Source organism: Osmia bicornis, chromosome 5 (genome assembly GCF_907164935.1).
Source record: "Osmia bicornis bicornis chromosome 5, iOsmBic2.1, whole genome shotgun sequence".
Lineage (NCBI taxonomy): Eukaryota > Metazoa > Arthropoda > Insecta > Hymenoptera > Megachilidae > Osmia > Osmia bicornis.
Genome location: NC_060220.1, coordinates 4,860,337 through 4,886,747, shown reverse-complemented (window position 1 = coordinate 4,886,747; position 26,411 = coordinate 4,860,337). Strand labels below are relative to the sequence as shown.

Here is a 26,411-nt window from a genome sequence, read left to right as displayed (position 1 = left end):
AAATCAGTACCTATGTAGTTACGATAAGATTAATTGAATACGTCGAAATGGAATTATTCTTCTTTCGATTACTCAACGGAAATGTGGAAGGGGATAATTAAGAAATTACTTTGTGATACATACTACGTGTTTACGGCGATTAGCGTCTCACGTGGTCTTAATTAATTGTCCATCGGGATTCTAAGAATCCTGGTGAAACGTAACGCACCGCGTGCGTGGTAATTTCTCTTTTTTTATGGTTCTCCAAGTTTACCCAGATGAAGAAAATTTATGTATTTCGTTATACAGCTTTGCATAATATACGACCTTATTATATCCCATCAAAGAGAAACATCTTGGAAGGAAAAGTTTCGATGGACTAACGTAACTTGCTTCGGAAGCTTCATTAAGAAAGACGTAAAAACGTAACTCTACAAAGGAAATGTTTATCAATGAATGATGGCTACCTCGTTACTTTTTAACAAGACTTTCTTTTAACCACCGACCACATTAAACCCGCAAACCTTCATTGTAAGCTGTTTATTACAGCCGTATTGCGTGAATTGCGGTTTCCATTGTAACTCTATAAACATCGTATATTTATTCCAAAATCAATCGGCAAAATTTTAACAAAATCGAACTGTTTTATCAGGAGAAATATAAAAATTTGTCACAGTCGGTAATGAGATTTGTTATCGATATAGATAACAGAAGTGATACATACAGAATTTCCTCTCTTATCAATAAACCTTTATCGCTCTTACTTTTGAAAATGCTGTTCGAATGATAAGCGATCGATCAGGATTCATAGGACGCGTTCTCGATCGATGTCCTCCGAGCTTATTCCTGGAGGAAATTTAAGACAAGCCGTCGCGGAAGGAATTAATTCCGTTGAAGACGACGTCACGAGCCGCGACGAACGCGACAGGACGGTGTGAGTTTCGTGCCGTGGAGCGTCGTTGGAGACTCCGAAGAGAAGAGGAAGCCGGTCGACGACAAGGGAAGCTGCTGAAGGAGAAATAGGGTTCGGAACTGTGCTAAGGCAAGCGGCTCGCGGTGTCTGCGGCAAACAATTCCAATTAACTCGCTGGAATTGGAATAGGACTCCTCTCGTCGACGCCCTCTCGGCTGAGAGACCGTCTCCTGGATGCCCAAACGTCGCCGACGACGATGAGAACGCACTCGCTCTTCGCCCCTTTCGTTTCTCATCCCTCGAAATCTTAGCCCTTCCTTCTTTTCGTCCTTCGGAACGTCGCTTTTCTTTGCCGTTCAAGTCGCAGAAATTAGCTGTCCATCCAGCGTGAAACTTGGCGAAAACGTGCTCAAACTCGAGGACAGAAACGACGTGGAATGGGAGAAATTAAAAAAGTTCACCATCTTTTCCTTCTCCTTACCACCCTGCTTTCCTTAAAGAAACTTTACCATCGATATTTACATTTCAATCGAACATCGTTCTCTTTCAAATTGGATCGAACTCGAACACAACTATCCCAAAAACATTCGGACAGACATACAACACACCGCCTTCTATAGGTGAATAACCCTTTTCACAAATCCATTAATTGTTTCCTCTTCCCAAACAGGTGGTAATGATTAATAAAGAAATTGAGAAAAACAAGAGAAATGATAGGTGCAGTTCTTTCTCGAGTTTGTCACTCATCCCCATCTTCTGCTTTCATTTGAAAGGCCGGGGGTGGTGGTGGTAGCTGGGCTGAGAGAGGTATAATTCAATCAGGATCTAGAAAGGGGTGTTTGTAAAGTACGGTTTCTTTGCACGTGTACGAAGGAAGTGAATGGCGGTCCGTTGGACCATTATCCGTCGCATAATGCCCGTCATTGAGGACAGAAAGAGAGGATGAAAGGGTGAGAGAGACAGAGGAAGGGGATCATAAAGCAGGGGGTTGGACCGTCGCCCTAGACAATGCGGTTCTTGAGCTGCTCAGATATTGAAGACGCCCGAAAGCGGTGTGTACCGATCCTGATGTGTACCCAACGTCTAGCCCGCTACTCTACATTATTAAATCTCCTCGCTCGTCTTGCGTGTGGACCAACCGAGCACGGGACGATGCCGTTCTTTTCCGCGCTTCCCTACGAACCGATTGACTCGCGTCGAATTTTCCGCAGGACGCGTCGTCGACATTGATCGAACCGTTTATCATTGGCGATAAATTGAAGAACCGTGTGGAAAAGTTTTAAGGACATCTCGTCCGACGATTACTATTGAAGCCGCTCCGATACTTGTCAGATACTTGAAAAATGGCGAACGTGCTTTTCGAATCTTTCAATCGCCCATAGCTGTGTCCCCTATGTCATTGCGTTTTATTTTTCGACCCCACCCATATAATTTAATTACGAGATTTCATCACAAAGCAATCTCTCCTCGTTATCTTGTAACAACTTTTTACAGACAACAATTTTTACCATTCCGAGCCGCAATTACATGATCATGCGCAAACATAAACTCGGGGATGATGATGCACGAAAGTAATCTCGGTAAACTTCGTCGGTAACTTTCCGCGTTCCACCGTCACACTTCGCATTTTTAACTCGAAATTGTACGCAGTAATTTGGGGGAAGTTGCCGATATCGTACTAGTCTCCTAAATCGTACCACATTCAAATTTTGCTTAATGTTGAATGACGGCACCAGCTAGCAACATCTTTTTATAAGCTAAGACATATATATTCCTATAAAACCTTAAATAGTGTATCAAAATTAATTACAGTAGCTGTTCTAACAAATTTGAAAAAGCAGGTCAGCCTAATGTAAAATTTTAATCATGTTGCGCTTGTACTGTCTCTTTTAAAAATAATTAATGATATTTATTTTTACACAAATATAAGCCTACATTTTTATGTGCATGCGCCAATTTTCAAATCATGTTAAAACTTACTTATAAATTAAATAAAATAAAATTATAAAAGAGCTGACGAGTAGCCTAAATCGTACTGCGGTGTAGTTTCCCAAATCGTACCAGTACGAGTTAAACAATTGATCAATATTTTAGACATTTTTTTTAAGTTATAGTTATGTCTAAAAGAAAGTACGGGTAGTGAAGTGCAAATAACATGAATAAAGCTATAATGAAACACACGTCTTCAACTAGTGCATCTGCAAATATTTCTGTATCGCTTAATAAAGAGGAGTGGTTCTGCAGTTTGTATGAAGAAGTTCAACTTGAAAATATAATACAATGTTTAAGGGTACATGAGGCCTGTGCAGGCGTGTCAAAAGCACAAAATGTTATTATTGTCCTCAATGTTAAATAAAATCAATTTATTATTTATAACTCAGAGATAGGATATTGGAAACCAACCAGTACGATTTAGGATACCGGTTACCAAAATCGTACCTTTGTATCATTTTTTTACTAATGCATGTAAGACATAACAACTGCTTTCAAAATATTTTATAAGATATTTTATAAAATTGCTCAGCTAAATTCTCAAACAAACATACCAGAGCTTCATATTATGCATAATATCTTAAGTGGTACGACTTCGGCAACTTCGCCCTAAACCTTGCAAATTTTCTCGCGTGTAAAAAAAAAGTGCAGGTGAAAGGGAAGAAAATTGCGAACAGTTCCGGACGGTCGTAAAAATAATTTACACGCGTTGCTGGTGTCAGGTCGGGCGGCCGTCTTAAGCAGCGATAACGGGTCCCAATTAGCCTGGCTGTGAAACTACATATTCCATCTCCCATTTACGACGACATAATGCTACCTGTTTCACGCGAAGCCACGTATAATTACAGACTAATGCTCGAGCGTCCGCAATCGTGGCAGGTGGCACATAATCGTGGCCTCGTAACCCTCGAACGAGTTAATCCGTGAGGCGTCGCGGCGCGTCGCGACGCGACGCTTCCAACCACCAACCGTCATTGTAGTCGTGGCTGGTGAGATCGTCGAGTTAGAGGCGACGCGACGTTTAAAAGTAGCTATAGCAAGTCTGATCCGCTTACCGGGTTTAAAAGTCGAGTGCTAACAGCGCAATTCATCCCATCAAGGAAAGAAGGGTCAGAGGAAATCGGCCATGAAAAATTTCTGAGGAAAAAGGGAAGAAAGAAGTAGCTGGCACTGCTAGTGGACGAACGAATAAAGCTATTTACCGAATTTACACTATATAGGTATGTACAAAATCTAGACGAAATTAATCCTTTCTATTGTTGCGTTAGAAAAGTGATCAAAGAATCAGTCATCATTCGTACTCATTTCAACTTGTTCGTTCGACGACTCGTTTTATTCCCCGACACGAAAAGTATCGTTCGTCCTGTATGAAACTTTCCCGTCGTTTCTGTACGGTCGGCGAGCTCGGTCGTTCTCATTTCTCCTCTCTGTGTTTCTATTTTTTGCCTCTTCCGAGATTGGAGGGTCGACGGAGTGGAAACAAGGGGTGACTGCGACTCTTCTTTTCTATTTTTTTGTTTGCGCGACGCTCGAGTGGCACCGTTTACGGGGACCGAAGGTACGTACGACGTACCTACGTATTATTGCGACGATGAGTATCATCGCGATGAGATATGGAATTTTTACCAGTGCAATCCGGTTAAACACTTGTCTGAAGATATTTGCTTGATAGAATCTTTTTGTTAATATCTATGATGTTGAGGAAAGTCAATTATTTGATAGTTGGACTTGAAAAGAACATTGTTTCTTCGAATTGGAATTATTTCTACAATTGTTACATTTTTTGATAAAAGAATATTCTGATAATGAGAAAGATCGTTTATCTTAGTATATCTTTTAACTATAGGAGAATTTCAAAATTCCACGAAAAAAAAGTCACAGGTGAATGATGTATAGCCCTAAACGATGTCCTAGAATTGATGTGGATATCGCGTAGATACGACGCGGATAGGTTACTATTCGATTCGGAAACTCCTCCTCTCGTAACAACTTATCGAATGCGACTTGTTGCGTCCAAAGACAATTATTTCCGGTCTTTACAGTATCACCACATTGTGAAGTGTCGATTAATAATGTTGGCCAAATTTTGATCTCTCGATCATACAGATACTAATTAAAGATTACGCGGGAGTGATAAATGTCACGGTATGTATAATATTTGCGTGATTGATAACGAGCTTATGATATCTCGAACATTATTGTTTTCTGATATTTCTACATTACTCGTAATGTGACGTAATAACGTCACATGATTCGTCTGTTTGTTACTTGGTATTAACAATTCGTTTAATGATTGTTGTCTTCAGGTGGCAATATTAAGTAATCTGGCGTAAATAATGACAAAGATGATAAGGAAGCGTTAAGCACTGTTCTTAACAGATTAATTTGTTCTGTAACACTGGGACATAAGTAAATTACTCCATAACTTACAGCGATGGTAAATTTACAGCCATGAATATAATCTTCAAAGTTACACGATTTATCACTATTCCAGAATTTATGTGGTAAAGGTATCTCCTATTAAGTACCGGCGCGTTTTCGAAATAGAAACGAGAGAAAAATAAAATAAAAATAGTTCTACAATAATTGTCCTGTGTTTCAGATATTCTGGGAAAACTTGTCAATCAGAGACAGAGAGAATTAACGTGAAATCTTCTCGTGCCACTTAGTCGGTACGAATACTACTCGATTAAGCAGTTTGCCAAGTCGCACAACAGTTCGATGTGAGAGAAGCTTAAACTTGGAGTTGATGACACCTGTATTGCTACCGTGAGACAGAGACTAAGAAACAGAGGTACGAATAGAGGATGGCTGAATTTGCTAGGGTGAGTTACATCCACAGGGAAAGGACGAATTGCCGTTAGAATGCCCGAGAGTAGGTTCTCGTAATCAGCAGTACTCGCTAGTTCTCCGATTCGAGGGAAATTCGCAGCCGGATCACGTCGTTATTTAACGAGATTATGTCGTTAACCGACAGGATGCAGACTCGACCGATGTCGATCGCGATATGAAATTAAATTCGTACATTTTTCCTGATTAACGAGCACCGGCTGCGTAATCGCGTTTATGCTTTACACGTCGATCCACTTCAACCCCGATCGATCGATCGCGTTTCCCTACGTATTGCCGATAAAATTACCCGTTTGTTTCGAATGTTACCGTAGTATCAGTCATGGTGTCCGAACTAAGATGCAATAAGAATGGTGTGAAATAAATATATTCAACATTCCAAGGAGTTTCCCTCGATCGTTCTGTCAGCTCTAATGAACTCATCGACGACGTGTCTCTGACTGAATGAATGAATTTCGTGCGTGTCTCTTACGAGCGATGTCGGAATGTCGTAATGGAAGCTGCCAGCGGAATATCAGAGCGAGAGTGCGGTTGGAACGACGAAGCCTCCTCGAGGACCCTCGAAACGAGAGTTTTGAATGTCGAATATCGAGCATTTATTTTCAATTAACACGTTTTTCAGTCATTCAAAACTTTGTACTATTGTATTCGATCACGCAAGCCTGTCAGACATCTATTTAAAATCTCTTTTTTTTTTTAGATTTCCCTGACTGATCAACGTTTCGTTCAGCTTGGTAAAAAGCACTCCGCATGGAACAAAATATTCAACGAGCAAGAAAAATGTTCCGAAGGACAGTACGAAAAAATGTTTATCAGCCGGTTGCTTTGCATACACGAAGGGAACCATGACTGGTAGGGGGAGGCCGGAGCATTGTGCGCAGAATTTCCACGGGGGAGGAGAATTCATGGGGTAATTCCGTGTTCGATACACCGTGTGCGCTTAAGGCTGCGATGTTACCGGCGTCACATAAGCGTAATACCGGATAAGCCGCAATAATGCAGACCCGCTGTGCGTGCATGCGAAAGTGGAATGGATCCTGCTGCTCGGAGAGCTTCAAGAGCCAAACGTTCGTGGAGCGTAATCATTGTAGCGAGATGCGAATGGGGCCCTTCGCGAACCCACGGACAAATCCGCGAAAACTTTTTCCTAGCGCGGTGAAAGCTTTGCGAGCTTCAGAATCGTCCGTCGTGCGATTGACTCTTGCGCGACAAGCTTTTCTAGTTTTACCGTATTAAAGTAATTACATTGAAATTAATTTGTTATGGAATAACTTCTAATAATCAGAACAATGCTGGCGAAGGTTGCCGTCAGCTACTTAATTAATTTAATTAATTATCAAATAATTGATAATACCTACTACGGTGTAATGCTCTCAAAATCTACCATTTACTGCCTGTTAATTTAATCGAATCGTGAAATTAATTATTTTGCAGAACATTTGGTAGCGGCACTACACAAACGTTAAACGATATCTATTAATTTAATCATTATCACTGCATCATTGAATTTTCTCGTTCCCAGGGCTCCAAGATGTTTTTCCACGAACGCGATATTAGGATTTCCAGTCTAGTTAATGAATCAAGGAATCCTCTGAGAAAATGCGGAAACAATTCGCGGGAAGATCAACGTTCACCATTCAGCCTCCGCTATTAACTTACCCTCGGCACGTAGACGAGCGTGGGGGTAAAATAAAGAGAAGAGAAAAAAAAATGAAGAACGACACGGAGTCGCGGTCGCCATAATTTAGCGTTGGTATTACTACTGAATTCCCGGTTACTTTATCTCTAGCCGACGTTCTTTCTTCAAGAATGTTTACGATAAAGGGGTGAGATCCTTTGTTTCTGCATTTCCGACATCGCTTTGAAATTACTTTGCCGCCTTGGCCAAATTCTCCTCCCCTTTTGTCCTTTTTCACCGTCTACTTAAAGTGTATTTAAAACAATACCGGTTAATCGGCGATGTTTTCAGAGAATAGGAATCCCGAGGACTCTTTCAAGGTATATCATCCGAAATGAAATCATAAAAACTACGCGAAAGAGACGGATGAGGAGAAGAAGGAAGATAGATCTGGCCGTGACAAAATCGGTGCCGTAAAATGGCGGGCACAATGAAAGAATAAAATCCTTTTCGTGGGGGTAATTAGCGTGAGAAGCATTAAGGAGACACGAGGCAATTTCGAGGGACCATTTTTCACGGTAATCTAAGGCACTGCCGCCCACACCACCGCACCGGCTTGGATCGGTGTCTTCATTTCGCCTCACGTTCCGACGATGAAAATCGTCCAGAATACCCGCCCCTCGGCGAAGGATTAGGAACCGTGAACACAATGGGGAAATGGAAAAAATCGTCCAGGAAATGGTGGACCATAGCTTGGGACGTCTTGGGACGGTTCGTTGACGATTTTCTGTCCGCTAATTGAACAATCACGTTTTACGAAGCTAATGAAAAACTGAATCATGAAGATTAAATTAAAATAAAATTTTGTATGTTTCAGTAATTCGATAAACATTGTGCTAATCGATGCAATTGCCGCTTTTATGGACCGCCCGGAGTTTCGATAGAAATACCTGTATAACCGGAGGACTCGTGAATTCCGTCAATTGTTCTGCGACTCGGTCAAGGCTGGTCGAGAAACGGGCGCATAAATTTCGTCTGAACGGCATCAACCCGAGAACGATTTTCAGCATTATCCAGGCAGGCGAAGGATAATCCGGATTTGTGCAATCGGGCCCTCAGCTGCAACGGTTCAGCAACCGGATGTGCAAACCGGCTCGGATAATAACTAGCCGCTTATCGGACACTTAAGACGATTTCGCAACGCTACTTGAAGCGTCTTTGAAACGCCTGCAGAAATCGGAAATGATCCCGAACCTCCTTCACGAGATCTCCAATTCGATTCGATTCGATCAGCGACAACGTTTGTTAACGTTTCAAAATTCTTTCGAAATGATACTCGATGAAATCGTAAAGTTTCTTTAACGATCGTTTACGTATTCATCAACGGTACGTTGCGTTCCGCGGTGGGAATTAATCATGATTATCATGCGTAATTAACGCGGCCGGGACGCAGTTTTGAATTTAACAGAAATTCGCTGATGAAAGTCCACGAGAAAGTATTGTTAAAAATTTAAGCGATGTTCGCGAGGCAATTTCAAATGTAAATTATGGTCAGTGACTGGGAAACGTGGCTGTGTTCCGCTCGTCGTTTCACATAAATCGCCTTGTCAACTATCGTGTGCCATTCTTCTTTTTCCTTAGAAATAACTTTACTATTCTTTGCTTTCCTCCCATCATTATATATTTCAATTTTGAACTAAAATAGACTGAAAATTAAAGAAAACAGTGCAGAAACGTTAACTACGTTCTCCAGCTTCTTCAACTATACTTAAAGTTCTGGACGAACGTCTTAAAGGGATAGAATTAATTTATCTTAGAAATTACGATCATCGTTCAGATTAGAGCAGCTTAGAACTCGACAAAGAACGAACCAGGGCTCGTTAAACTTTCCAGCTTCTGCAACATTAATATTTATAAGATAACCTATGCAAACGGTCGTCTGGGAGCTCGTCGAGCCTTTGTTAAGCTCTATTAAAATATGTGATCAACCAACACTCGTCTCTTTGCGTTGTGCGTGCACCTCCCTGGCCAGAAGTTCTCTAGTCTCGATGGAATTAATTACAATTACAGCTCGTTCTTCAGTCTCCGTTGTTCGTCTCGCACCTGCCACCTTTGTAACCTGCGAATAAAGAGTAATTCGATGAAGGAGGGTTGAAATTGTCGCATAGTCTATCTACCTATTGTGAAATAATCTCTTTATGAAAATCCAAATTATTCGATAAGAAAAAAGAAGAAACGTTACGTTACACGATCATCATTTCCGAGAAACAGGGAAATTTATCGAGTAACAGAGAGGAAAGACTTGCGGAAGTACCGCGGTAACGATACAAGGTCCGGAAGGGCGGGGAAGCAAGAAGGGGTGCGATTAATCGTCGACTAGCTGCTGGCACGCTCGATTTCCTCGGGCGTCGAAAAAAGAGTGGAAGGAAACAATTCGCGTTCTCGCGTATTCCTTTTTATTAATTACACCGGTAACCATCCAGACTGAAAATAATAGGAGCCCATCCATGCCTGCGTTTGTCTTTGGTCGATTAATTAATATTGCATCGGTCCCATCGGCCAAAAAGGGGGTGGGGAGTCGCGTCGCGTCGTCGCTCGGTCCGGTAACGTCGACATCAAAGCCGGCTTGAAATTCACCCTATTACACTCGACCTCAATTTCATTAACCAAAAGTACCGCGGTCCTCGATCCCTTCCCCCTTTCATCCCTCTTCGCGTCGATGTGCAAACGTGTTCGTCTCGAAAACGCGTTCGCAGGTGGCCGTACAAGTGGTCGCGGCTCACAGACAGGCCTCCGCTGAAAATACGCTTATAATCGCGCGTTCATCGCAAAGAAACATCTCGTGGTTCTCATTTCGCGAACCATGAAAGCGTAAACCGTCCTACCAGTTAACGACCGTCTCATCTCTTCATTTTTCGAATGAATTCCGCCCAGATAAGGCGTTCGCATCCCCTTTACGCTCGTATACACGGAAAATTTCACGTGGAAGATGTCGCATAGGGTCGAGTAAGAACAAGCGATCCCCCCGAGGATGGGATACGGCTATTTATTATACGCCGTCGTAACACCGAATTCATTGAACGGCGAATTCATTCGGCCGGCCATTTTACGTGGGAATAAAGCTTGAAAAAAAAAAGCGCCAGGAGGCATAAAGCTGGCACGGGGTCACGAGCCTCGTATCTCGTATTCACCCCTGCTCGTGTACCCGACTTTCCGACGGTATAAAAAAATACAAAAAGGGAAAAGATACGAGAAAGGAGAAACGGTGAAAAGAGAGAACGGGAAGCGACGAGACGAGAGAAGAGAAAAGGAAAACGTTTTCCCAGTGACCCGCTTATCTCGCAAGAATGACAACAAAAAAAGCTACCCCGTCCCGGAAACACACCCACCAACCAGTACATAGCCGATTGTTTCAGATGCTTTTCCGGTTGAAGAATAACGCTTTCAATGAGCTGATAGTAGGAACCTGGATACTACTCTTCAAGAATAAATCTATAAGTGTTAAAAATTAAACATTTCATTTAAGTCGAAAAATTGACAATTGAGCAAATACTTTTGAACGGTGGTACATGCCTCGCGTGTACGAGGCTGTCGCTTACATTCGATCCATACTTTGGCAAAATATAAAAAGAGATTGCATGGCTGATTTATGTAAATACCTTTGGCCCGCGGATAAACGGGTTCTCCTGTCGAACCGTACTGGAAGAGGCTGGTACATTTGGTGGTGGCGGCGAGGGTGCGAGGACGAGGGTGCCTGGTAAAGGCTTAGGAGCGAGTAACGCCCGTCGGGCATCCAAGGAGTAAATATTTTTCGACGTCGTCACTCGCGAGGGATTCGCGAAAGTTTATCGCATTTCGCGCCCAGCTGCCTCGGCTGCCGTGAATCAGGCGAGAAGGTTGCCGTTCAGAAGAGGCGAGCTGAAGCGGCCCGGAGTGAACACGACGAGAAGAAGCAGGGAGAGGAAAGGAGTCAAAGCTTGAAAGTTGGGAAGAGGTTACCAGACCTGGTATATACACGCCCGTCTGGACAACCGTATTTCACCAGCCGGGTCAGGACTTAGTCAATTTGCGAGTTGACTACCTACACCTCTGGAAGTTTAAATAATCCAGACTCGTCTACCTAACCAGTTTCCACTAGCTGCTTTCGAGAATTTAACGTCATTCTAGTTGATTTCGATGACAATTTCAGTTCCGATGAAACACCGGTCGGGCAGTTTTACCTAAAAAGGAAAAATATTGTCAGTAAAATGACCTCCAGTTCCTACGAACCAGTTCGTACGATCATCCTACAAATTAATACTTTAAATGTTACATGTATTATTGCATTTCCTGTATCCAGCTCGCTTTTCGACCTGTGACGTTTCATTAAATCGACGTCGATGAAACATCATTGTTATTTCCGTTATTGCTTTCAGCGTTGAAATTAATACAAATAGAGGGCTGCAGCGTCGACGACGATCATGATTTATCAATTTTTAAAGAGATTTTACGAAATTCGTTCTCGTGCGCGCAGCATCGTACCAAATGTTTCATATATTCCCGTTTTTTTCGACAGGTCAGAGATGATAAATGAAGCGGTACACCGTCCTACGTATAAGTATTATTTGCCGGATTATAATGAATTAAAGAGCGTGATTAAGCCATTTACACGGTCATAAGTTTCAAGTGTTTCCTGACTTTACTTTAATATTTGTGCACCAAGAGATTAATACAGACACATTGCAACAGCAATTGTTCCGAATACAATCATTTAAGCTCCCAATTTATTAGGATTCCCGAATGTTTTTATTCTGTAATTATTCGATTACAAAATTATTAATTATTTCCATGCCAATCAGCACGTTAAAAGTCTCTGCTTTCATTAATTCGACGAGTCGATCATTAACCGACGTTAATAAATTTCCAGACTAACTGATAAATAAATATCACGTTTCATATTAAGTAAATTTAACCGAATAATCTAACAATATTATTCCATCAAATTTATGCTTCAATAATTAATACGAATCAAGAACATTAATGAACGCAACGCTGCAATCAAGAATGCTGTTGCAATCTCATTACATGAATTTTTAAGTAATTATATCAACATGTACGTGTTGAGTCAGCAAAAATTCTGAAATATTTACAACGACAACAGAGACAACCCTTTGGCCGAGATAGTAGCGAAGGGATTAGTTCACGCACGACCAACCCTTTCGTCGCAATTCCAGGGTTCCCACGACGTCGAAACGCCAGCGTGAGGACGCATCCGCAGGAATCCGCGCGGCACCGCGTCGAAGCCGATTACCGGAACCAGCGCGCATCCGCTTCGGAATTCATACTTGACATCAAAGCAACGTCTGTTCGATGCATTATGTTAACGTAGACGTGTTCATCTACCTCTGATACACGCACCAACGCTCCTGTTTGCGTAGTTGCGCGTGCTCCAATCGGCGTGAACGGATCGTCGCCGGTTCGTCTGCCGTCTCCTTGGGCACGAACTGTAATTACTCAGCGTCGAGACGTCGGCTGTTCGATGACGTATGTTCGAATCGAAAGAATCATTGAATCTGATGAAAAGTACCGATCGTTTTACCTGACAAGCTGGCTCAAGATCTCCTTACCGTTTCAAATCCTCCCAATATTCATAGCTTTAATTAAACATTAATTCAGCGGAATTGTTAAACGTAACGAGATTAGCTCGAATGCCGGGAAACTGAATCCTACGTCCAGTTACTCAGGTTTAATTCGCCGTTGCGCAGCGGGCGTTCGTAAGATTTCTCGTCGAATCGCAAGGTAGGGAAAGCCGGTTGTCTGAGCGCGTCTATACGGCGCTGGATGCAGATCTTATTCAAGATTTACTTTGAAACACGAGACACGTGAAACGGCGTCAAAGCGGAGCACCGATTGCGCCATTAAGCCGTGTCGCAGAGGCGCCATGAAGGAGGCTCTTTCGTTCAAAGAGCTCGGATTTAATCGAATTACGCGCCTTATGAACATTTTAACCGTGTCATTCGTTCAAAGAGCAATCGTGACATTTTCTATTCTACCTTGCTCGAAAATCCCTCTACCGCTAATTGGACGGAGAAAATAAAAACATTTAGTACATAGATTAATGTATCGAGATTGAAACGATAGCGATGGAAGAAACGTGAAATGTCGCGTTTTACGCCACTACGATAACCTCGTCATCCCTTTTGGTCAGCCATTATCGTGCTTTAACCTACTCGCTATCTAGCCAGTCTAGCTTCCTTTCAGCATTCTGACTCCATTTCGCTCGGCGTAATTAGATCAGTCTCTTCGGGTCTCGAGCGAGTGGCAAAGATCGTGGCAGAGCCAGGACACCCTTCCCCAGCTCGTGAACCGCGTGAAAAAGGCTTAATCGTATTTCCGGTGAGCTCGAGTCCTTCCTTTTTTTTCTTATTTCGCGTTCATCTTTTCCATTAACTAATAAGCTAGCACGGGCTACGATTCTGAGAAGTAAGCAGCGTTAAAAAAAAGTTTCACGAAATACGATGTTCGAACTCCTTCCTCGGGCAGGGTTAGATCTTAATCCGAAATTGATATCTTCTCAAGAAGCGGGCACATTTTTTCGCCAGTCCGCTCCTTGTACGCAAACAGAACTAATCGAACGAATTTCATTTTGATTTCGAAGGGAAGCATTAAAAATATTGGGTCGGCCACCTTTTGTACGGTTAAAAATTTCAATTTTAACAATGTCATAGGGTAAACATTAATTCGAAGATGCAAATTTATTAATCTTTCGCAACCCTTTTTCTAGGGCAATATTCAATCAAAGAGTATTCATGACTCTTTCACGAATACCTCGACGTCTACTAAAACGCACAGACTCTATAACGAACGAGATTCTAGAACCAATTACGTTCGTTCAATCATACCTCGCTGTATTCCCATAGAAATCCAAGCCCGGACGTCGCGTCGCGGAGAATCCGACCGCGCGAAGAATTCAGAAGCTAACAATTATTCACATTTTCCAGACGATTCCCCCGGCCAGCAGCCATGGCTGGTTCATAAAATCAAATCTGTCTGCCGCAGTCGAGCGGGTAGAATCACGCGAAAGTCCACGGGAAAAGGGGGTTGGTGTGGTGAGGGGACAACGAACGAGCCGAAACTACCCTCTTCCTTAAACCTTCTCCTCGCCAGGTTGCGCAAGATGCGAAAGTTTCTTCCGCGAGGAAAGTTTTGAATATTCAATACTCGCCGCGACAAGAGCGGAGAGAGAGGGGTGGAGTGGCAGACGTTCTTGGACGGGGGTACCCGGAAGGAATTTCATTTTTCCTATTTTCTTCCGCGTCGGATTCGTCGAAGACGCTGGATGCAGTCTACCGAATCAACAGGGGAGACAAGAAGAAAAGGAAGGAACTCGACGAGACCGGGGCATTTTCTATTCGCGATGCGTCTCGGATCTGGTCCACCCCTCGAACCTACCCCCTCTGTCCCGTGAATCCTTTCAGCAGATACGTCGAGCCGAGTCTCCAAGAGGGTTAGATGTTTTCGATGAATCGATTCGAGGGTACTTTCGCTATGCAAACTCCCTTTCCACCAGGGAGTGCTTCGTCCGTTGCACGCCACCTCTTGGACATACACCGTACTCGTCCCCTGATACAACTTTCGTCCTGGCGACGAATCAACGGAGTTAAGCCTGCACCCTCGCGTCTTGCGCCGCAGCCATTCTCCCTTGGACGGCGAACTTCCGGTAACGAGGTTGCTCGCAAATTGCTACCAGCTATTCCCCGAGCGTTCGATCTCTGGCTGACTCATAGCGGAGATCTCGCGGCTCCTCTGCGAATCCCGGGAAAATCTAGCGGGAAAACTTAACCCGGACCTTCCGCGGGAATAGCGAAAGTTATCTAAGTTCGGAGAGAAAGTTCGGGGGTACAGTGGTATTAAATATTATTCCAGATGTGCGAGCAGAGTTCGGTAATTTGTTTCAACTTTGTTAGATTTCGCGAGCGAGTATGCGCAAAGATAATATCGCGAATGAACTTGTTCTATATAAACGAAATTTGATTTTATGATTATTATTTTCGTAGTTACCGACATAAGTTTAAGTGTCGAATGCTTGATGGTGTCGAAGAGAACAATGAGTTTTCACGGATTAACTTTGATCTAACCGTGTAGTAGCCCCGCTACTGTAATGTCACACCCCAGTGGTTTTCCTCGAGTTCGCGAGGAGAAACACAGAGGGTTAACTTCGGTTTGAATTAATAAACGAGGCTTTGCTTCTAATACCGGGCTTAACTCAGTTCAGTTTGTCGATCGGGCTGTGTAGCGGCAAACTGTAATCGGATTTTGCAGATTGCGCCCAATACGATACACCGACATTAGTTTGTCGCGACATATTTGAGCGCGTTCGTGAATCAATCAGCGGCCTCTTTCATAAGTGAAACCAACACTTGCAGCCCTTCAATTATCCACGCTAATCGAATCAATTGTCTCCCGGCTGCCACTCGTGCCTTCCGTTTCCCTTTTTCCCCACGTCCAACCAGTTTTCCGCTCTGAATGGAAACACGAGACGTTCAGCCAAGATTGCCTTCGCTGGCTGTAATTTGTGAAATAAAATCTAATTTCAACGTCTTTAGCTTCGCGAGAAGCAACAGACAAAGGGTTAATTAAAGTAGTGTTTTACAGTGACCAGTAGGTCTTGTAAAAATTCACATAAGAGAAGACAACCGGACATTTTCGTGTATTCTAATTTATACTTCTCCTTCGGAAGTTAATAAAAATGTTCCGAGGAAAAAGTTTCGTTAAGTATAATTCAATATTTAGACACTGAACTCGTTCTTGTTACAGAATCTCTCTTCGAAAAACGCTTTCAAGTTACACAAAGTGCAAACTCGATGAAACGAACTTCGCTACGATTCCTGGGAATTATTGCATTTAAACCACGTTTCGATTAATATTCGTTCACGGTGGAAAACCTGGCCCCTCGTATCACCTCGACGAATAATACCTCGGTGAAGTTTCGCAAAGGGCTCGGGTCTCGTTCGATTTCGAAGCCGGAGAACGAACGAAAAGTTTGCAGGGAATTCGTGGTGCCACGAGCCGGATTGCATTAAGGCGGGAACAATGAAACGAACGAACAGCGGCGAGGGGAATCGCGATTGCAAACTACCTTGTGGAATAACTGATTAAGATCAAAACGACGGAACTTTACGTTTCTCGGCGTTATTTTGGTGGAGAGATGAAACCGATGCGACGCGACGCAACGATATCGTTTTCTACACTTATCTTGATTATTCTGCAACTTCATATTCCAGTTTGAAAATGACAACCAAGAAAATAAAATAGTAAACGATGTAAGTATTAATGAATCTTCTGAGTCAATTAACCGAAGTACCATATGGGTTTACCTCGTTTCGGACGCAATTACAAGGGAAACACTTCTTTACGCGAGCATTGTTCGAAGTAAGGAAGAGGAAGAGGGTGAAGATCAGGGGATCCAGGTAGCGGTAATCGCGAGGGAAAGCATTAGGGGCTGTTTCTGAAGCTTATCGTGGTCGCACAGCGAGAACGGGAAAGCGAGGCGGACTCGAGCCATTCAATTGTTGCGATAACGTCGGGATCCAAGTCAAGACGCATCAGACTCGGCCGGAAACGACCCCATCGAACAGCTTCCTGCTCGTTTAGTCTTCTTCGTTCTTCCGACATAGCAAAACTCCAAATATTTCGATTCGCAGCTTGAAACATAGAAAATTGCCGATTAATTAATAGCAGATCAGAAGAAAGTGAATCGAAGGTAAGAAGGACGTTAAAGCGTCGCATCGTTTTTCGTTTTCGCCCAATAACTCTGCCGCGTCCATTTTCAGAGTTCGTAAAGGATAGCCGGTTGCCACCCACGTCATCCCTCTGTACGTCCCTCGATGGTTGGTCGTGTGTCCGTGACAATGGGATCGCGCCGCTTCATGCATAAATGCGACGTAACAATAAACAGAGCCGCGCGAACGTTGGCTACGGGGGTTGCACAAGGGGGTGGCGGCAAGGAGAGACGCTTCAAAGGCCGTGCATAGCCGGAGGATCAGAAACCGATATGAGATTTGGCTATGTATGAATGATGTATCTCGCGACCGCCGCTACTCGCAATCTCTGCCACCCTCTCGCTCGGCACTGCTCCGCTCGATCCACCGCTAGGAGAAAGGGACAGAATAGGAACACACAGAGGGAGGCTGGAATGTGTTCTATGTTTGTCCATGGATATGTACGGCTATATTGCATATATGTATACCCCAGTTTCACTTGGCAAAGGCGGTCCGAATAGGGACGGTTTCGCGATCGTTGCCCTCCCTTATACACACCGTCGTAATTGCTTTTAATGGGGAAACGAACAAAGTATTTTTACCGAGGGATGTATCCGGCCGATTGTTTTCATCCGACGACAGCTACGATTCGGTGTTGTAATACACTCTGTGGTTTCCCAGAGAACGCACAGTGAGTTGCAAAAGTATTGGCATGAGTTTCATTCCGATTCATTCTATGCTTTTTTGACGAGAATTGACTTGCCGCGAGCGCTTGATATGTCACAGAATGTAAGAGAAATCTTTTTTGTGTAATCTTAATATTATTGCAAAGTTTACTTATTTCTTCTTTTCAATTACTCGGTTATACTAGATTTGTGTCAATAATCCTTGTACCAGTCAACGTGTTAAAGAACAAATGAAAATTTCAATTTTATACCTCGTTAATCAATGAAATAAAGCTTACAGGTGGAACGCGTCAATTAAAATACCACCGTGATGGGTTGTACGCGTATAGAACAGTGCTTCCCGCTCGTATTGGATTTTTTCTTCCGGATCAGGCGGTGCTTCCGGCTCGTGTAAAAAATCAAGGAACGAATGTCATACGTCGTGGAAATAGCAGGAAAAACAGTGACCTGTTCTCTTCTGGTGATTTATCGTTGAAGTTTCACGAAACGAAACATGAATTCCCGATTGTTGTAGCGATGATTCATAGCAATATAAAGCGGGCGCAATAAAATCGCGCAGAAGTTCTGTTGGCGCGGGGGGAGTAAAAAAAAAGATGAAATGCAAAAAAGGAAATCGTGCTGAAAGCTAGTTCTATGAAACTGCCGTGTCATCGTGAAATCGTCCTTGTTGACTACGTCCCCCTTTTTATTTTGTTTGTCTTTTGTTTAGCAGTTTTATAACCGTACTGAATATTAATTTTTTTTTTCTATTTTTCTTCTATTGCTGATTATCCAGTTGGAAACGCCAAATAAGGTGTCAGCTGTGTACGAGGAGAATGTAACCACTTCAAGGTGTTGGACGATCGTAAACCCTTACAGGTGATGAAGCAGAAGGGATGGGCGGTACTCCAGATCGTTGAATAAGGGGAAGAGGTAGTTGATGGCATATAAGGACTAAGTCAAGTATCGAAAGGAGTTAAATAGCAGAAACCATTGACAAACATTTAATCCTTTTAGGTGCAACCAACTTTGTTCTTTTATATATTTCTCAAGTCCATGACATACTTTTGGTTTTCCAGTATTTAAAATTTCACTGGAAGCTGTTCAATGGTTATAAAACCTTAGTTTGTTGGATGAAGAAATGTTATGTTTGAAACAGAATCCTGCTCTCGTGGACGTTTGATGAACGACTATTAAAGAGTAATATTTTGAAAGAAGGAAAATCGATCGTTTCTTTCGACCCTTTTAAGTTTCTGAACTGTTTCCCTTTAATCACAGAGCTTTCTATTGACTCACCCTTTCCGAACCACTTGTATCCAAGTTTTTCGTAACAGACGTACTAATGACTTTTCTTTCAGTTTTAATTGAAGAGAAAAATAAGATTTGAAAAAAAATATACATGTATATATATATTTCTCGTTGACTCGTCCAGTTTACAACGGGTAATATTTTCCACGTCAGCTCGTGGTCGGTTTCAAAATACAGTTTTCCAGCGTTCGCGAAACGATGGAGGCTCCAGAGGGTACTTAGCGCGAATCAACAATATTGCAACGCATTTGTTTACCAGAACACCCTGGCAATATCGGTGGTCCGCGCGTGGACGTCAAATAAAAGCTTCGTCCATGAATTATTTTGCCGGCTAATTTCCCCAGTGGCGCATTGCTTGGACGCAGGCCTGAGGGACGCTTGCGGAACGCTCGGACGTCGCCGTCAAACTGACTTTATCAGAGTTAGGCTTGACAATGACCGTGTAAAGCTGTTAATCATGATTAAAGTTATAATGCTGCACCGGTTATGAGCTCAGTTCTACGAACGAAACGGCTTGCGAAACGCGATCAATCGTTTCTTTGTGTAAAACGCGAAAAGAAGAAAAATAAATTTGTTATTCGCAGTGAAAAACAAGCGTTTCGTTTTTCTTCCCAGAAATCCTGTTCTCCTTCGGTCTCAAAAACCCGTTCCCCGGTTTTGCTTGTGTCACTGGAGTAGATTCCAAAGTAACTAAGCGATTTGACTACGTACAATCGGAACGCTAACCACGACCGAAAGTCAACAAACAAATGTTTGCCCGTCTAATAATCGACTTCCATAATATGTTGAACCAACCAAAATGTTGAATCTTCCTGTTGTCATGCGTTGATATAGAAATGATTCGATCTTTGATGTTTGTCTTTCTGTCATAAGATGGCCTCCGTGTTTTTCTGTCTTCTCTCATTTTTTTACGTTTAACTAATGAAATATGCAGTGTGATTTATTTTATTCACGATGACGCATCAAGTTTTCTTATTTTGTGGCACCTCGTCATCGTTTTCAATGCTTCGTTAAATAAGCTGTAAGTCGTGAGGAAGACAATTACTTCTTTGTGTTTCTTCTCAGCTCGTCGATGGGTTTATTAACTTATATTTAAATTACAAAACTTATCGGTTAATAAAAAGGAATTATGTACAAAGTTCGTTTAGCGACGTAGAATTAACCAAAGTTCGATTATATTATATCGTGAGGAGGACGTGAGCGATACGTTACTCTGCAGTATGCAAATAAACGTTTAATATCACGTTCGTTGGTCGAATAATTAAGCGATTAATGCACGTGTCACTCGAATTCCAGTCGTTCTATTGCAGGCAATCACGGTCCAATTACACCTGCGATTGCATCAACTCGACAGAAATTATACCGTGATAACATTCTTACTCTCGAGTTCAGTCTAAATCGACAACGAAGAAAACCTGTCTCGTTACGACATGACTTTTCGTTTTCCGCGTCAGTCAAGTCTTTCTTTTTATTTCTCTTTCCTTTATCGATCTTCTCTTTGATTATTGAGAGATCACGGATTATCTCTGCCATAGACTTTTCTGCATAATGAGTCGTACGACCAACGACAAAGCCATGAGGAAAACGATCACTCCTGCTCCAACGAGAATGGCACCGTATTCTGTAAAAGAAATTCAATCGTTTCGTTCTACAATGTTTAATTTCATTCAGCGCAGATGTAAACGAAGATACGGCGCGTGATATTTTCGATAGAAAAACATTTTTCATGAGGCTGCAGCTCGTAATTAACGTTTTCATTGTTAATTGTGAAAAATGTTGTAATACCGCGGTACAAGAGTTTGCATTTTCCCCTCTTGATTCCGTAATTGGCAAATTGGAACGTATTTTTTCCCTTCGTAACGAGAGAAATTACATTGGTTTGCCGGTAATTTTGAATAACGAATTAAATTTCACGACCAGGTGAGAAAGGCGAGCTTTGTTTCGTGAAAAGAAAAAAAAAATAAATAAATGCGCATGATATTACTACATACTCCGAAGCCAGACGTTGTATTCGGTCACGTTACACTCGTTTGTTACAATAAACAAACTTGTCGGTAATGAATGTCCAGAGAGTCGAATTATGAGGCAGCTGAAAAGCGTGTAGCGTTAAAGATCTCGTTACCCGCGTTCCGCGTATTCCAAACGATGGAAAATTTCAGTGAAACGCGTAGCATTTTTCCTCTGCACTTTGCATTCAAACAAATTCATTACCCGTTGTCCTCGTCCTCGGTGAAACGATTTCCAAGAACGAAACTCTCGACAACCGATTGCGAATCACAAAATAAACATGCCTTTTCCTTCCAGTCACTACTGAAAATGATTATCGCCAATTGTCGCGTTGCTCCTGTTACATGAAAACACCTATACACCATTATGAATTGAAGAAATTTTCACGTGAACGTGAATTAAATATAATTGCTACTAACTGAATAAAGTTATTAATGATTGTTAATGACCAATTCTAAGGTCTCAAAGATTCCAAAAGTATTAGAAATGAAAAACATTTGAAAACGTAGGAAAATAATTAGAGTGCAAAGGATTTAACGAATAAAAGCACTTACTGCGAGTCTTTCCTTGGCTATCTTTGCTGGTCGAGATGTTGTCGGAGAACGGCAGATTGCTGTGCGAGAACAGAGATCTGTGAGAGCCGAACATGAACAACCGACAGGACATTAAAGGCATCGGGATTGACGTGTGCTGACTATCCGTTCCCTCGGGATGGAAACACGAGCCCGACGTTTGGAAGGATGCCAATGGCACCTCGGTCTGCCTGCACGGTGTGCTGGTGCACGCGGAATACGGAATCGCCGAAAAGTCGTACGTCCAACCGATGTGATTCGGCGGAACGATAGTCGAGTAAGGTGGAGGATCGTCGTCGGTGGCGTGGTCGATCGGCGTGTTCGGCAAGGTGATCGGTACGCTTGACGGATCTCGCGACGTGCTCGCCGCGGTTGATTCTGTCGCTGGCTCTTCCTGCAGCAGTTTCGAGGAGGGCAACATTTTTCTGATCGATTCTTTGGAAACGTTTCTAATAAAATCACATTCTTTAAAAAGAATGATTGTCTCTAGTCGATTCTTTGCCACTCATTGACGATCTGAAACAGAAATAATTCCAAGGTTAGATAGCGTTCACCGGATGTTGTTCATAGAAATTGTGTCAGTTTTATTGATTTTAATTACCACTAGATTTTTATATATGGAGAGACAGCAAATGGCAATGGTCATGACTATCATAACAAACTGAGAGCATTTAAATAAACTCGTGTTAATTGACTCTACAATCAATTACGTTTTTATGTAGCAAAGAGAAGCGGGAAATTACGTCTGCCTCGAGCAAAAACCAGGATTGAAGATATCAGTTCATAACGCAAACAATAAACTAGTTTCGAGATAGCCGAGTATGCTAAATAAAGTGTCTTCTTAAAACTAGAAACCTTTTTATCTTGTTGACAAGAATATCTCGGTTCGAATAAACAAGCGTAAGAAATCTAAGAATGGCGTATCTACTTCCTGGTCGAAGTGAATGATTGACCCGCGTGAATTTAAGCGTGACAAGTAGGAAATAGCGTAGCTTGAATCAGCAAAGAGGAACTAGATACATACGGAGAATAATTTACAGGAATTTTCTGAAAAATACAACTCGACCGAAAGGTTGTATTTCATTTCGAACACGCAAACGCAATATCTCGATGAACGAGGTTATTTAATCAAATAGTTACGGTCTGCTGGATAGTTTCAAAGTTAGCCTCTCCCCGTCGTTACGCGTGATTTCACTTGCAAATACGAATTCAATTAAAGAAACCATCGACTGTTATATTATTGTGATACGGTTCGTGCATTCCAAAGAACCAAGCACTTTCGTTGCACATTACCGTCTACTAATTAAACATTCGTGAACGCTTTAGATTGTCCCGAATCGCTTTCTCTTCGTTCGAACATACCTGATTAGACTAGGATCGACCTTTGTTTCAAGGCGTTTGTTCATGTGTAATAAGATAGGTAAAAATAAGGAAAAAGAAATGACGCATTGAATAACCTCGAAACCGTGACACGAGGTTCGCCTCGTTCTGAAAAGATCAGAGCCTAATAAATGCAAAGAAGAAAAATATCTGACTCCATGGTCAGTGGGAATACGCGTCAGGTACATTCGCGTTTAAATAAAATAAAGAGTACAAGACGAAGAGAGAAGGGTTAATTGGTTCTTGATCATTAAAGAGTGGCTTATTTCACGTTTGAATTTCACTTAAACGAGAAATGGACAGCTATTCGTTCCGTCGCGTCGGTATAAATGAAGGTTAATACGCAAGATGCGTATAGTCCGGAACGAATGCTCGTTCGCTCACTCATCGACTTGTGTAATTCGCCTACCAGTCGCCTTTACGTGGTCCAATGTCAAGGAGAGTTGAATAAACCCGAAAGTAGCAGAAGAAGGTAACTGCTTTCGTCTCTGAAGGACGCTCACTCTACGAGTCACACATCCAGTCATTTCTTTATTCTTTTTTTATATTCAGATGTTTACTTCAAAAATAATTCTGATTCTTCAGAGATTTAAAAAAGACGACCTCAACAACAACGTAATCTTCTACGACGTAATCATAGTATTTATAGTAGGTCGCTGCAATAATTGCCGACTACTCGCAACACAATTTTCTCGAAGAAAAAACTCGATCGACAGCTTTACATATGTGATTCATTTCGAATAAACGTACCAATCAGTGAGGAAAGAATCCGATGTACCTGAATGCACAAATCTACTGAAAAAAGTCCAAATGATCACTGCACTTGAAAAATTGATTAAAAATCATAATTCATGAATCACGTGTCTAACAAGTTCCCAGTTCACTTGAGTTGCACGATGGTGTAAATGAGCGCGCAACTGGTTCAACGTGGCGGACACATTTAGCAAACACTCGTGGCACGATCAACAGGTAGCAATCGTTAGACCGCGTGTTTCCGGCCCGGAAGTTGGAAGAAAGAACGCGAACGATCGAGGACTTTTCAACGGATCGGTGGTCGATTTACCGGAAAAAGCTGGTCGGTCAGCCAATCACCAGGCACTGAGGAGATAACTACTAGCGAGCTTCGAATCGCCTGTGCAACCACCTTTCCCGGTGGCTCCGCAGCATTTCTCCATGCCGAGCGACCACGATACTCCGCGATACTTCCCGTTCGTGACCTGAGTAACGATTAACAACGTTCGCCACGTGTAAACAACGGGACGATATGCAAAAGCTCAATGGTGATAAGAGAACGGCTGCTGGTGTGGTGCTCGCGAGTCGCGGTACACGAGTGATCGCTCGCCGCACGTCTCCGCTTCGGTCAATCGCGCGTTCATAGCTGCCACCTCCGTCTGAAACCATCCTGCGAGAATGTCGAGGACGTTGAGCGTTCAAGGTCGCAGGCACATTGCCTTTCGTCAGCGTCGTTTGAAGCACGAGAGATTAGAGAAATCCTGACTTGGTTCTTATTCTTTGGACTTTTTACTTCATGTCGGGACCTTTGAACTACCCTGTTCTCCAGTTTTTTAATTATTCATCCTCCTAATAATCATCGAGTTAACGAAGCGATTGGTTGGATTGAAAGGTGATCTTGACGAACGATAATGTCGCAAGGTGTCGAACCTCGTTACCTATTAAAAAACACGTTCGTATGCAGTTAGTGTCGCTGGAAACTTTCTCTGCACGATCGCGCGGTGATCAAGCGCCGAATTCGACTCACGGGACAAAGTGCAGTGTCGTAAATCTTACTCGATCGTTTCGTGGCTTCCGTCCACAAGGGCGCCCGCTTCTATTTTAAGACTCCGTGTTTGTAATGTTAAAACGTTTTTCAGATGCCTTTGCATCCCGCTATCTTGGACGTACCGACAACGCGAAGGGGTTATCTGCACGTCGGGACCGTGAAATATCTTCATTCTTTGTCCCATTTGTGCGATCGGATATTCACTGCAGCGTTCGGCAGTTAAGAAATCTGGAATTATGTAATTCTGGTAATCGTCGTGTCAGCTCGATCGGACGAGCGTCACGTTCGGACACGTATCAATTTATCGCCGCTGCGAGAAAATGGATCGAGGTCAGTACTTAATTTGACACACATCCGCGCGATTAGTCAAGAAAAACCTCCATCGCGTGCCGTACGATCGTCAACTATCGTGCACGTATCTTTTTATGTATTCGCTAATCATCATTAGCAAATGTAAAACTTAACGAGATGACCGTCCCATTTCCACGTTTTTCTACGCGGTTGCAAACGCGAAAATATCTATCAGACAAATAGAAACTATTCAACTTTGACCTTTTTACCATATCAGACGGTTGACTTCCGCGATCCGTGTCTATAAATCATGATCCGACGAGACAATGCTACATACCAAACAATCTATATTCGTATCTTTTCGCAGTAGGAGGGAAATTTTTTCGCAAACGGGTCAGATCTCGAGATGGAAAGTATGCGGTACACGTAACAGCGCGAATAGTGTTCGCGCAAACGCGAGCGTATGCGGAATACGATACGCGCGATCGAGTCCATTTAAAAATGCTGTCGTCTTGGTCCAGCGGGCTGCACTGAAAATTAAAACGAACCGAGAACGGATGCGTCTGTTTCCTCAGCCGACGTCGTTACGAATTACAATGAACTGCTGCTCGGTGCACGTGTACTGACGGAAAATATCTTCAGCCGGATGCGTTCCGCTGGATGTACATACATTCTTGAACCAATGAATATACCTGGATATTTTCTTGTGACGACATTTCGCGCAACCTTCGTTCTCTTATGTAAAAATAGCTTTGTTATGGTTGAATTCTGTTTTCGTAAAACATTACGATTTGAATATTTTTGGCCCAAGTTTCAGAAATGGCAATACAAAATAAAAGGAAATAATATTTTCTGTAAAATTCCTCTCGTTTCTGTCTTCCTTTCTATTAGATAATATTTTGTACTAAAAAGCTAATATTTCCTGAAAAGCAACGACACCGCTTCACGGTACGAAATGAAACTCGTAGACCAGCTATGCGTACCGCATTATTAAAACAATGATCCCGGGACGATCCTTCGTCCATTGGCACAGTTTCTCAGACGATTTCTCACTTTTACTGCGGTCGTGTGATAGCCTGCACGTTCGTTACGTGGAGGAGAAGGGAAACAGTAAGATAGTCGGTCATAAAGGTAGGTTACTACTGGATCTAAGATGGCTACAACGCTTCCGTGTAAAGTCACTCTCTCGCTTCCTGCTGCTATCTCTTACGCAGAGATGCATTTCGTGTCTTTCTAACAACGGTGCACTTTCATTTGAAATGAAACTTTGTGAGTTTATAAAGCGATTCGAGACAAGAATAGCGGTACACCTGGTT

The 26,411-nt window shown here is 42.6% G+C and overlaps 1 protein-coding gene and 2 long non-coding RNA genes across 18 annotated transcripts in view; 2 read left to right on the top strand and 1 right to left on the bottom strand.

The window, feature by feature from the left end:
- The first annotated feature begins 3,734 nt into the window (after nucleotides 1-3,734).
- LOC114880381 lies at nucleotides 3,735-9,497 on the top strand. 7 transcript variants are annotated; one of them, XR_006829402.1, is made up of 7 exons: nucleotides 3,735-4,104; nucleotides 5,191-5,394; nucleotides 5,487-5,709; nucleotides 6,049-6,314; nucleotides 6,435-6,644; nucleotides 7,257-8,123; nucleotides 8,230-9,497. It is a non-coding gene; the product is annotated as an uncharacterized LOC114880381 (long non-coding RNA). The 7 variants fall into 7 exon arrangements; XR_006829403.1 differs by lacking the exon at nucleotides 6,049-6,314 and adding an exon at nucleotides 4,927-5,029 and having other exon boundaries at nucleotides 3,736-4,104; XR_003790068.2 differs by lacking the exon at nucleotides 6,049-6,314 and having other exon boundaries at nucleotides 3,739-4,104; nucleotides 7,257-7,483; nucleotides 7,704-8,123.
- Nucleotides 9,498-20,119: 10,622 nt separating this feature from the next.
- Nucleotides 20,120-26,411, bottom strand: part of LOC114880440 (farnesol dehydrogenase-like) — a 53,310-nt gene continuing 47,018 nt past the window's right edge. For 3 of the 10 annotated variants that reach the window (XR_003790074.2, XR_003790075.2, XR_006829428.1), the window contains one exon: nucleotides 22,073-22,160. Coding sequence is in view for 7 of the 10 variants with exons in the window: in XM_029196446.2 (XP_029052279.1) it covers nucleotides 20,380-20,686; nucleotides 21,277-21,409; nucleotides 21,627-22,065 (879 nt within the window). In the remaining 3 variants the exon portion in view is untranslated. Of the gene's footprint in view, nucleotides 20,687-21,276; nucleotides 21,410-21,626; nucleotides 22,161-22,245; nucleotides 22,935-23,774; nucleotides 24,406-26,411 lie in introns of those variants that run through there. The other 7 variants (XM_029196480.2, XM_029196472.2, XM_029196446.2 and 4 more) reach the window with 6 other exon arrangements.
- On the top strand, nucleotides 22,945-25,912 carry LOC114880488. The gene is made up of 3 exons (XR_003790082.2): nucleotides 22,945-23,496; nucleotides 24,896-25,134; nucleotides 25,463-25,912. It is a non-coding gene; the product is annotated as an uncharacterized LOC114880488 (long non-coding RNA).